Source organism: Ictalurus punctatus, chromosome 16 (assembly GCF_001660625.3).
Source record: "Ictalurus punctatus breed USDA103 chromosome 16, Coco_2.0, whole genome shotgun sequence".
Classification (NCBI taxonomy): Eukaryota; Metazoa; Chordata; class Actinopteri; order Siluriformes; family Ictaluridae; genus Ictalurus; species Ictalurus punctatus.
This window is the reverse complement of record NC_030431.2, coordinates 10,418,777-10,431,237: the sequence shown is the minus strand read 5'-3', so window position 1 is coordinate 10,431,237 and position 12,461 is coordinate 10,418,777. Positions and strand designations below refer to the sequence as shown.

The 12,461-nt window shown below is 39.8% G+C and overlaps 2 protein-coding genes across 14 annotated transcripts in view; one reads left to right on the top strand and one right to left on the bottom strand.

Annotated features, from left to right (window-relative positions):
* Window positions 1-5,761, top strand: part of fryb (furry homolog b (Drosophila)) — an 87,847-nt gene extending 82,086 nt beyond the window's left edge. For 11 of the 13 annotated variants that reach the window (XM_053686682.1, XM_053686680.1, XM_053686679.1 and 8 more), the window contains 7 exons: window positions 103-252; window positions 437-535; window positions 649-732; window positions 2,053-2,070; window positions 2,230-2,340; window positions 3,230-3,429; window positions 4,288-5,761. In XM_053686682.1, the coding sequence (XP_053542657.1) occupies window positions 103-252; window positions 437-535; window positions 649-732; window positions 2,053-2,070; window positions 2,230-2,340; window positions 3,230-3,429; window positions 4,288-4,546 (921 nt within the window). In that variant the 3' untranslated portion in view covers window positions 4,547-5,761. The remainder of the gene's footprint in view (window positions 1-102; window positions 253-436; window positions 536-648; window positions 733-2,052; window positions 2,071-2,229; window positions 2,341-3,229; window positions 3,430-4,287) is intronic. The other 2 variants (XM_017489586.3, XM_053686678.1) reach the window with 1 other exon arrangement.
* Window positions 5,762-9,851: 4,090 nt separating this feature from the next.
* Window positions 9,852-12,461, bottom strand: zar1l (zygote arrest 1-like). The gene is made up of 4 exons (XM_017488418.3): window positions 11,772-12,461; window positions 11,588-11,680; window positions 10,316-10,390; window positions 9,852-10,075 (listed from the first exon to the last, which is right to left on the bottom strand). The coding sequence occupies exons 1-4, from the start codon at window positions 12,381-12,383 to the stop codon at window positions 9,932-9,934; spliced, it is 924 nt and encodes a 307-aa protein (XP_017343907.1). The 5' UTR covers window positions 12,384-12,461; the 3' UTR covers window positions 9,852-9,931.

The following is a 12,461-nucleotide window of genomic DNA, read 5'->3' as shown; positions in this document are numbered from 1 at the left end:
ATAAACAAGCCAAGTTGTCTTGACTTATTTCTACTAGAAATTTTTGCACTGGATTCCATGTCTGGTGATCAGTTATTTGGAAGTGAAAATTTTTGTCCTCAGAACATCCAGAACAAGTTTTGCTCCCTAACCAGTGATGCTGCTGGCTACCTTGGAGATGGCTTAAAAGGCATTGGGGCAAAATTCTTGAGGTCATCTCAGATGCTGAGGACATGTTCAGACTGTCCCATGCTTTTTGCGGATGCTGATACTGTGAGTATCATCTTTACAGAATGCGATTGCGTGCTTCGTCCGACATCCTATTACTGTGTCCATCATTGTGTAATGATGTGTTTCTCAAAAAGTGATGCTCAGTGTAATTGTGTTTCTCAAAACGTGAAGCATAGTATCTTACTTCTACTTTTCCTCTCATTGTTTGACCTCCTTTGGTTTGTAGATAATGTCCTGTGGGCTTTTGGAGAGTATGAAGTTTAGTGTATTGGAGCTGCAGGAATATCTGGACACTTACAATAGCAGAGAAGATGCAGCTATCACAGTACGTTGAAACTACACACATAACTTCACACCACCAGGTTGTTAAGTACCTTAATAACTGTAAAGCTCTTTGCTTCAGGACCTCTTTGACCTGTGTATGTCTGTCTCCTTAAGTGGCTTCAGAATTGCAAGTCCACGTTTCCCAGGTATCCTGATGATGGAGTGATCACCTGTCAACCTGGAGACACCGAAGAGAAGGTTTGCAGATGCACCTCAGTACACTGCTCCCACTTAGCTCTCAGACCAGTCAAAACTGAACTGAAACGGTCCCACGAATACTTAGTCAACGATACAGAACAGATAGTGTTTTATTCCACTGATTCATGTGACTTTGCATATATATAATTGCATAACAGTCTAATCTAATCATAACTGATCGAACTACCAGAACTAGATGCAATTAAAGTCATCTGTAACATCATGTCCTTGTCCCTGCCACTGTGAAATTAACACTATCTTTGCCAATCATTTCAATTAGTTTTTTTTAATTTTATGTATTACTCTAAAAAAATAAAATAAAATAAATTTAAAAACGAATGAAAGGATGTGAAAATGATCAAATTGGCACATGTTACCTTTTGTTATGCCTTCTTCAGTTGCTGCAAAGCCTATAGAAATGTTCAAGGCACTTATTTAGTATTGGCTATGTAAATGAATTACTACAGAATCCTGTAATGGTCACAAATGAATTGGATGTTCTACTCACTCAGTTCCCATGCAAATTAATGAATTAGAATAAAAATCAAGATTTCCTGCAGTACCCTTCTATTCAGTTCAGTTTAATTTGTGTAGTGGTTTTAACAAAGCAGCTTTACAAAAATTCAGATGTAAATTTAGGATCAGAGGTGACAGTGGTGAAGAAAGCTCCCTGAGATGGTATGAGGAAGAAACCATGAGAAGAACCAGACTCAAAAGGAAACCTATTCTCTTCTGAGTGGCAATAGATAGTGGGATTAGTACTAACAATACTAACATCAGCACTGTGACTAAAGACCAATATGCAAGCATGATATGGATATAGTTGTAGTCATGTATAGTTTCACACTTTTTTGTATTTTACATAATCTAACACACACGATTCAGCTCATCAGCTCATTTTCATTTTACATCCTCAAATCTTTGTGAGCTGATTATGGTGAGAGCAGGTAAAATAGAAAATAAAGGGTGTTCCCTGTACAGGAAGAATGTCGTTGGAAAGAAATCACAAACCATAAGAAGGTCAGAAATTCAGCTGCACTGCATTGTTGAAATCTATGTTTTATATTAAGTTATGCCACAGCCTTCTTTTTACTTTGGTGGAATATGTGTTCTTTCTCTACTTCACCCCCTATATGATTTTATCTTCCGCATGAATACTATAAGCAAGCTCCACGGTTCAGTCTAATGTTGATGATCCACTAATCACAAGATCATTTTATGCTACCGGGTTGAATCTCACTGTTTGGAGGCTCTTTTAGTAACACCTTGTATTTCTCCTCTCTCAATTTCGTCTTGTCTTCTGACATGCTTTCAATGCAGCAAATGGAAACACTGGCTGTAAGTCCAAAACAAGATGAAGTTCTCTCATTTGCAATATTAACATTGCCAATCCATGAAAGACTGTGTAGACAAAGTACACTGCCTTTTATTTGTTATATTTTATTCAGAATATATGATCATATTTTGTGTGATATTTCTGTATTTTGTTCCCTTCAGCAACTGGAACTGTGTCAACGTCTGTACAAACTGCACTTTCAGCTCCTGCTCCTTTTTCAGTGCTACTGTAAACTGATCAGTAAAGTCAGTGCTGTCAGCTCTGTGCCAGAGGTACTGTGACCATTTACAAAGTATACGGTACTAGCATATTGTGCTGTGAAATAGTATTTCTTCTGTTTTTGTGTATATCTCATACTAAATTGTTTAAGAAATCAAAACAAAATCTAAGATAAAACAAAGGCAACCTGAGTAAACATGAAATACAGTTTTTAAATGATTAAAAACCCAAAACAGAATTTCACAAATAGAACATCATACCTATGGTCAAGCATGGTGGTGGGAGTGTGATGGTGTGGGGCTGCTTTGCTGCTTCAGGGCCTGGGCAACTTGCAATAATTGAGAGAAACATGAATTCTGCTCTCTACCAGAAAAAACTAAAGGAGAATATTCGGTCTTCAGTCCGTAAATTAAAACTCAAGCGCAACTGGATTATGCAGCAAGACAATGATCCAAAGCATAGGACTAAGTCCTAGTCCTAGAAGTAAGTGAAAGACTGATCTCCAGCTATGGGAAGTATTTGGTTGCAGTTATTGCCGCTAAAGGTGGCACAACTAGATTTTAGGTTTTAGGGGGCAATTAGTTTTTCATGTAGGTGATAGTTGCTGGACAACTTTTTTTGCTTCGATGAAAAATAAATAAATAAATAAAAACTGTATTGTGTGTGTACTCAGGTTGCCTTTGTTTTATATTGTATTTCATTTGAAGATCTAAAACTATTAATATGAGATATACACAAAAACAGAAGAAATCAGTATGGGGCAAACACTTTTTCATACTATACACTCAGAAAATGGCCTGGATTAGCAGTGCATCTGTTGAGAAGTAGTGCCGAAAATTCTCAAGTTGTCAATTGTCAAGTGACAATTTACAAGTAGCATTTTGACTTATACCCATAAAGACAGTATATAATTTTGATGCCTTATTTTGTTCTGTCCTGCAGCTGTTGAACATGTCTCGTGAGCTCGGGGAGCTGAAAGCCAGTCTGCGGTTGGCAGCAGGAATAGCGAGTAATCAGGAAGGCCAGCAACAACCCAGAATTCAACCCAGCTTCACCACCTCAGAGGCAGCAGTGCAGGCTGTGCTTGAGTGCCTGAAGAACAGACAGTATACTACAGCCATCTGCCACATCCGCCAGTGCAGGTCACACACACGCACACACAAACAACACCTAAATTTGTCCCTAAGAGTCAAAAGGAAATATACGATTTTAAATAATAGCTGCAGGTTTTTAGAAAAAGGTTGTTTTCCTAGTGGGGCCCTACTAAATATCTCCACAGTGTCAAAGCTGTCAGATATTCCTATCATTGTGGGGGGCTTCCCTTGCCACCCTCGCCTCTAGCTTGCTCATTAGGGATCTAAATCTATATCTGGATTTCTAAAAAGCTGCTTTGTGACAGTGTCCACTGCTAAAAGTGCTATTTAACAAAATATTCAATTGAAAACAAACACACACACACACACACACACACACACACACACACACACACACACACAAGTTTATGTAAAATGGAGACATCAAGAAATGTCTAGTAACAGTCAGTTTAGAACAGAGTAAGTTTCTTGGCAACATATCTTCAAAATTACAGAACTCCAGACTCGCTACTAATAGACATTTAAAATAGCATGCATGATTAAAACCATGTCGTGGGGTGAGTTTACCCGAGACACTGTTGCAGACACTGTTGCCCATGCAGAATAAGCTTTGTGAGCCATTAATTTTCATATTTGTAGAGTTGAGTTGTTACTTGTGGCAATGTGAACCAAATAATATGTAACTTTGGCCACAAGTGAGAGACTAAGTTATGTAATTAAAGTGATCCACTCAGACACATCTTCAAGCCCCAGCATATTAAATAAATGTGTATGTGCCTGTAGATCTCCATTAACCAAAGATCAAAAATATAACTTTGTATAAGAATTTTTATAATCCAGTATTTGCTAATTTAATTCAGGCTTACAGTAAATTAATATATTGTCCTTTTTCCTTCCTTTTTACAGACAGCTTTGGCCATGTGACATCTTTGGCAGCAGTTCAGAGGATGAAGTTCAGACCTTGCTGAACATCTACTTCCGTCACCAGTCTCTGGGCCAGACAGGAATATTTGCCCTGGTGGGCTCTGAGCAGGATGTGGGGCGGATCAGCACCGAGCTGATGGAGCTCAGCAGTGAGATTCGGGATATGATCCAGCGCGCTCAGGACTCCCGGCTCATCTCATCGTGCCTCCCGGACTCCAGCGCTTCAGCGGTGAGTCTCTGACAGGAAGTGTGCAGCACCCCAAAGCAGCGCTGGATCCCTCCATAGACACTCAGCACCTCCTCTACACTCATTCACTACTGCCCCCACCTGATCCAGACCATATCCACTGCGCTGTCTGGGAGTGCTGCAGCCCTCTCACGGCTCTGTCCTACAAACTTGCACACTACTTAGGAAAAATCAGAGAATTGCCCTTGATTGCATTGAATAGGAAGAAAGGGGTCCTGAGAGTGAGCTTGTCTTCAGGCTCTCAAATGTGCAGTAATTCTGGAGAAACAGAACTGCTACTGTGTGATGCTTCAGATTAAGTCATGCTGTCACATTTTTATATGTATATGTAATTGCACTATGTTGAGCTTTCAACATCAAACATCACAAAGGAAGACTAGGTTGTTTTTGCTACTGAGTACAATGCTGCGTTTTTTTTCTATATCTATACATATATATGTGTGTGTATATTTATATATATAAGGAACGGCAAAGCTGATTGGAACTTGTACTAAATGTGTCTGCACTGTCTTTGGGAAATGTGCAATGAAGGATAAACTGAACTGGATGCCTTTCTACTGATACTGCTCAAGAATGTTCTGTGAATTAGACACACTAGAGAGTGCTTTCTTTTTGTAACTGTATTTATTAGCCTGTTCAACACTATTTAACACTGAAATTAACATTTACATGCACGCACACACATACACAGGCATGCTGACATTTAGCTGCCATACTAAACAAAACCAGTAAGCTGGTAAATATCAATGTATCCAAGTGTTGGTTAATGTTAGTGACACTATTAGGCTCTTTACTTTTTGAAATGTGTCGCTTCCTACTGTATACAGACTTGCCTCTTGCTCACTTGTATTGTCAAGATATACCAACATGCATTTTTATCTGAGAAATTGTTCTAAAATGTGTCATTCAAAACTGCCAAGCATGCGTTGTTGTATTTATGATTTATTAAAACTATTTAAATTAACTTTTAAAAAAAACAACAAAAAAAAACATCATTTGTACAAAGTCCAAAATGGAGCTCTTCTCATGCGGGTCAGTTTTGTGTTCAGAAATGCGCATGCCAGCAGAGATTGTACATTGTTTTCCTTAGGGGAAAAAGTCTTAGATTAGGGGTTTTACACTGTGTATATAATTACTTTTACAGCTTTTGTGAAGTAATATTGTTTAGTGCTGTCAAGTGTCATGTAAAAATAAAGACTTAGCAGATTATTAATTTGTCACCTGTATCATAACACTACCTTTCTCTCACAAAACATTACCAATATTTCATTTCAATAAATGTGTAGGTCTCAATCTTAAAGTGAGGTAAGTGCAAAATAAATACAGTGCTGAGAAAATTTGATTTCTTCTGTTTCTGTGTATATCTCATGCAAATAATTTTACATGTTCAAACCGAAATGCAACATAAAACAAAGTCAACCTGAGTAAACACATGATACAGTTTTTATTTATTTGTTTGTTTATTTATTTTGAAGAAAATAAAGTTATCCAACACCTATTACCAATGTGAAAAAGTAATTGCCCCTAAAACTTAAAATCTGTTTGTGCCACCCTTAGCAGCAATAACTGTAACCAAACACTTCCGTAACCGAAGATCAGTCTTTCACTTACTTCTAGGACTAGGACTTACTCCTATTCTTTGGATCATTGTCTTGCTGCATAATCCAGTTGTGCTTGAGTTTCAACTTATGGACTGAAAACCGGACATTCTCCTTTAGGATTTTAAGGTAGAATTCCTGTTTCCCTCAATTACTGCAAGTTGCCCAGACCCTGAAGCACACACCATCACACTCCCACCACCATGCTTGACCCTAGGTATGATGTTCTTTTTGTGGAATTCAGTGTTTGGTTTACACCAGATGAAACCGGGCCCCTGTCTTCCAAACAGTTCCACTTTTGACTCCTTAATTCACAGAACATTCTCCCAAAGGTTTGAGGATCATCAAGGTGTTCTTCTGGGTTTGCAGTGATTTTTGCCTCACCACTCTTCCATGGAAGCCATTTTTGCCCAGTGTCTTTCTGATAGTGGAGTCATGAACAGTGACCTTTACTGATGCAGGAGAGACCTGTAGGTCCTTAGATGTTCTCCTTGGCTCTTTTGTGACTTGCTGGATGAGTAGTTACTGAGCGCTTGCAGGAATTTTGGAAGGTTGGTGACTTCTGGGAAGGTTCACCACTGTGCCGAGTTTTTCCATTTGGAGATAATGGTGGTCCTTTGGAGTCACAGGGCCTTTGAAATAGCATTGTAACCCTTCCCAGACTGATGTATTTCAATCACCTTCTTCCTCATCATTTCTAGAATTCCTTTCAGTTGGCATAATATGTTACTGGGTAAGACCTTTTAACCAACTTCATGCTGTTGAAAAAGTTCTATTTAAGTGTTAATTTGATTGAACAGGGTTTGCAGTAATCAGGCCTGGTTGTGTCTAGTCCAGCTGAACCCCATTATGAATGCAGTTTCGTAGATTTAGGGAATTAGTAACTACAGGGTCAAATACATTTTCACACAGGTATTGGGTAATTTTTTTTTTTTTTTTGCTTCAATAAATAACTATCATTTAAAAACTGTATTTTGTGTTTACGCATGTTACCTTTGTTTTATCTTAGATTTTGTTTTAATTCCTTAAACAATTTAGTATGAGATGTACAGAAAACCAGAAGAAATCAGGATAGTGGCAATACTTTTTCATAGCACTGTAAGTGCTTACATATATTTAGTCTCAATTTACCTGTCACAGTCACATATTTTTTAAGTCTCTGACATTTACAAATATGTTTCAAAATTAAATGCAACGTAACCAATACAGACCATGCTATATTCACCAGTAAGACTAGTGTTAGCAGCAGGCTTTTAGTAGTCAATCAGCATGACCATACATAAAGCAGAACTAACCACCAGAAATCATCAATTGCAGATTCATAAGCACAGGCTCTAATGTTACATCTTTCAGATCCTCAGAACCTCACCTTCTCTGGTTGGCCCTTTTTTAATGATACATAAAAAAGAGGGCAACTAGGAAGAATAACATTTTTAAAACTGTCTGAAGTAACCAGCCAATCCAAAAATGCACACACATACAATATCTGATTTTATATCATTGGTTGCAAAAACATCCTGATTATCAGTACTTTTTCCTGGGGCTTCAGGGGGCAAACAACCTTATATCCCAAATATTGTATTTCTGAGAGTCCCAAGTGACATTTCTTCAAACTGGCTGTAAGCAAAGCCCTTGACACATCTTCAGTTCATTGAAGTCTCTCCAGTACCCCCCAGAGGTTGACCAGATGTAGTGCTCAGCTCTCAAAGTGAAAGTTGATGTCATCTAGTTATGCCTGCAGAATCATGCCTGAGGTGTTGGAAGGTGCAGGGGCTCTTCGGAGCCTGAATGTATAGTACAGTCAACATACTTTACAGTGTGGCCAGTGTTTGGCAACCTCCAGAGCAAATAAGAAACAAAACAAAGCTCAGAGTGTGTATATGCTTGTATTCTTGTAGTTAGCAGAGTTGATATCTTTGGCCATTCATGTGACAAATATCAACTCTGGCATTATTTGGCCAAAGCATACACAAACTATTTTTTTGTCTGCCAATTCCCAGCCACCGCTCCCCTACCCAGTTACTAACTAGGGAGGGTGAACACATGCACTGCTAACCAATTGCATCTTTTCAAACTGCTGCTGCAACCAGGAACCTTGGGGTGACTTTTGATGACAACTTGACCTTCACAGACCACATTTCAACAACTACACGATCCTGTAAGGTCATTCTGTATAACATCAAGAAAATCACACCCAATCTCACCAAACAGGCTACACAGGTACTAGTCCAGTCTCTTCTCAATATATTAATCTTCTCATTTTCAGTTTGTGCATGTTTGAACAATTAAATATATAATCTGTTGCTCCTAGGTTCTGTGTAGAACCCTACACAGCTTCATATCAGAAATGGTTCCAAACTACAAGCCTTTTAGGGAGTTAAGAACACACAACTAATCTAAGGCTCCTTTGAGAACCTTTTAGAGGACCTTTCATTATTCACCACAGAATAATGACTTGTGATTTCATGACCTTTAAATTGAAATACATGCATTGAAGTACATACGTTGTCAAAAAGGTAAGCATATACTCGAACCTAACCTTAAAAACTCAAACTAAATATTGCCGTCTAGACTCCCTGCCACAGATGGCTGATACATCAGGAATTGTATCCAGTTCAATCCAAACAATAGGACAAACACTTTTCTGTTGCACTCATGGTGTATGGCTGTTTGAATTCAATTCCAATTTTATTTGTATAGCACTTTTTACAATAGATATTGTCTCAAAGCAGCTTTACAGAAAGATCAACACGGTACAGATATTGAAGGTGCGAATTTTCCCAACTGGGCAAGCCACTAAGTGGCAACAGTGGCAAGGAAAAACTCCCTAAGATGTTTTAAGAAGAAACCTTGAAAGGAACCAGACTCAGAAGGGAACCCATCCTCATCTGGGTAACAACAGAATGTGACAAAGTTCATTATTGACTTATATGAATTCTGTATGGCCATAGAAGCAGCCGTAGTCCACCAGTCTGGAATTGGAGTAGATGAGAGCTCCATCCAGAGGCAGGACATCCAAAACCGATCAGGCAGGTCCAGAGATCAGAAAGGATCAGGATCTCTAGTATCTCCATAAAATTGTGCATGGAGAGAGGAGAGAAAAGATTAGGACTCTGAATTAGCATAATAGGGAGACTAGTCAGGGTAGGTGTGAGTAAACATGTTTTAATCCTAGACTTAAACACAGACTGTATCTGAGTCCCAAACACTAATTGGAAGACTGTTCCATAACAGAGGGGCTCTATAAGAGAAAGCTCGTCCCCCTGCTGTAGCCTTCACTATTCTAGGTACCATCAAATAGCCTGAATCATTTGATCCAAGTAGGCATGGCAGATCATAGAAAACCAAAAGGTCGATTATATACTGAGGTGCGAGACCATTTAGTGCTTTATAAGTTAAGCAAAAGTATTTTATAATCAATGTGAGATTTAACTGGGAGCCAATGCAGTATGGATAACATTGGGGTGAGGTGGTCATATCTTCAATGTTTGCTAAAACAGAAAACCCAGGATTTGACACCAAAAAACACTTGTGCACTGTAGTCTAGTGACATTTGGAATAACAGTTAAAATATTCAAGGGACAGAATAGAAAACAAATCCAGAAAAACTTAACCATGCCCTTCTACACTATAGTGCTGAGGATCAACATCTTGTTTGTGTTTATAGCATGTCTGCAAACAATTAAGATTGAGAGAAGACATGATGCTGCAGTACCTTTTATTGAGCTTAATATATACACTACAAAAATTAATTCATCAATATAAAAGATTGGTTAGACAGTCAGACAATGTATTTGAAGCTATAAGTGGTGTCGCAGGACAGCCTCTTGCCCTTGCAGCGGCCACACAAGTCCTGGCGGTGAGGACGACGAATGTCAATGTGCCTCTGCTTCCGCTCACAACAGCAGCGTGTCCGTGCACATACCTGAGCACAAAAGAAAATGTGACCAATAGGAAAGCTGCTAGTGTGCTTGTGTTGATGGTATCATTGGAATTTTAAGATACAGGAACTAACCCAAAAAAACAAAAAAAAAAAAAACAAACAAACCACAATAGATACATTGAGTTATATGTTGAGCAGGGGATTCAGCATTACCTTTTCCTCCCGCAAAAATTTTAAGCATATAATCAAAGGAAAGCTTATTAAAAACAGGTAGTACCCAACCTGACACTGAATTGATTCCACTCTGTATGGGTTTAGTCCAGCCTGGCACTTTCTGCAGTGCTGCTTGAAGTAAACCTGGTAGAACATGGTGTTACATGGTTATCCATTTTACAGAAGTGAGAAGTTACTGTAAGGCCAGAAACATACTCCATGCCAATATGCAAAAACTTCATGCACAGCAAGCCTGGAGTCACACCCAGCTGCATTTCAAAAATGTATCAAGAGGAGTCATTATTTAAGGCATGCTACACTGTGAGTGTTAGTACAGAATCCCCCCCCCCCTCCCCCTCCCCCTCCCCCCTGTGCACTGTGGTATGTAGCAGCATTCCTTCATGTGCTGCAGCACTGGTTCCCAAATGTGGTCCTGGAGTATTCCCTGCTTCAATTTAGCAGCCAATTAAACAGCCATTCCCCACTTGAAGTGGGTGTGTTAGAAGGAAAACCAGGACTTGAGTGAGGAACCGGTTTATTCAGGACTGGCAATATGGAAACTAGTTGTATTTCACAGCTGTTACACTACAGCAGGTTCTGTCCATATAGCTATGCATTTAAAAAAATAAATTGGGGGGGGGGGGGGGGGGGGGGGTCACAAGGCCAACATGTCTGCACAGTTTAAACAGCTGGCCACCGCATACATCAAGCACTACTGATTCAAATGACATGCTCTATTGTGAGTTAGCAATGCAGTTAGATTTTTATTTTTTTTATTTTTTATTATTAAGTGTGATGTGTAATGCCAAAGTTCACTATTCTGTGGGCTAGATGGTAAAGTTACACATGCTGATCATGTATTAATATAAACTGATATATATAAATATAGGAATACCAGCTTAAAGAAACCCACATTAATTTACCTTTGAACCTCAGTTAGAGCCCCACGTGACAAGTGTGTAAAATGCCAATTGGGCAAAGAAAACTTGACAGCATACAAGTATCCTTTTCCCATAACTTCAAACATGAGTTGTATAGAACAGGTTTTACAGTGGACAACGTGGTATTGGACAACAAGTAAACCAAAAATGCAGTGTCCTTTGCAACATGCTTTTGCATGCATGTGTTCTCAGTAGTGATGCCACATAAGTGATCCTACTGGTGAGACATGACTTCTCTCCCCGTCCCCTCGCTCCTCTGAGAGCGGTTTATAATCGTTAGTTATCTGAAATATCCAAGCCTATGTATACCGAGGCTTCACACTTGCTAAACCCTGGTTGAGTGTTGTCACTTGAAATGCAGTACGTTTCCGGTCTAGTGACCAACTAGCAGTTCGGCTACCTTGCAAGTTCCAGAGATGCACCAGACGTACGCGCTCTCCCAGCGGATATTGCACTTGCTGCAGTGGTAGTAGCCATATTTCTGCTCCAGAAACTATAGAGGACAGAAAAGAAAAGAAAAAAAAACCCATTAGAGTACTCAAAGCATTTTAGAGTGAATTAAAACCCAAAACATTTCAACCAACCTGAAAGTTAAACCTTGTAGGCACGTGACTGTGGAAAGCAGTGCACTGACGCTCTTTCCCCCAGGTATCTTCAGCCTCGGTCTCGCGCGTCTCCACTTCCGCTGCGCAGTTTTCCTCCTCAGAGCTGGCCAGCGTTGCATCCTTGTCCAGTTCATCTGCGCGGGCTGGCACTGAGAAAAACCTGCGATCGAACACCGGCGAGTAAATTGCAACGGGGCGGGAGAAGCGCACGTTGTTCACCGGGGTGCTGGGAAGAGTGTTCCTCAGCGGACTGCTGGTTTTTGGGGAGTCCCACTTGTCCTCGCGATAAAACAGCGTTTTGGGTCCGAGAGAGCACTGCACTGTGGCGTTCACTTTCGGGTTCACCTGAACCCCGAACTCTTTGGTGTTGGCCTTGCGCAGGCGAGGAGTTAAATTCGGGTTCACCTGAGACAAGATAGCTTTCAACTGAGCACGCTTGTATATTTCAAAATAGTCAGGAATCTCGGGCATGACACCATAATTGCCCTTTTTGTTCCAGCTCTGGGGTTTGAATTTGGGGTTCCCATTGTATAAAGGGAAATAGCCAGGATAGCCGCCAAAGTTATATGTAGAAAAGGTTAAGGCCTCCATCGCGATATATGTATGTGTAGTGGCCCCCGCATGCTTATTTATTGCTTGTCTCGGTGTGAAAGTGCACACTGAATTGGC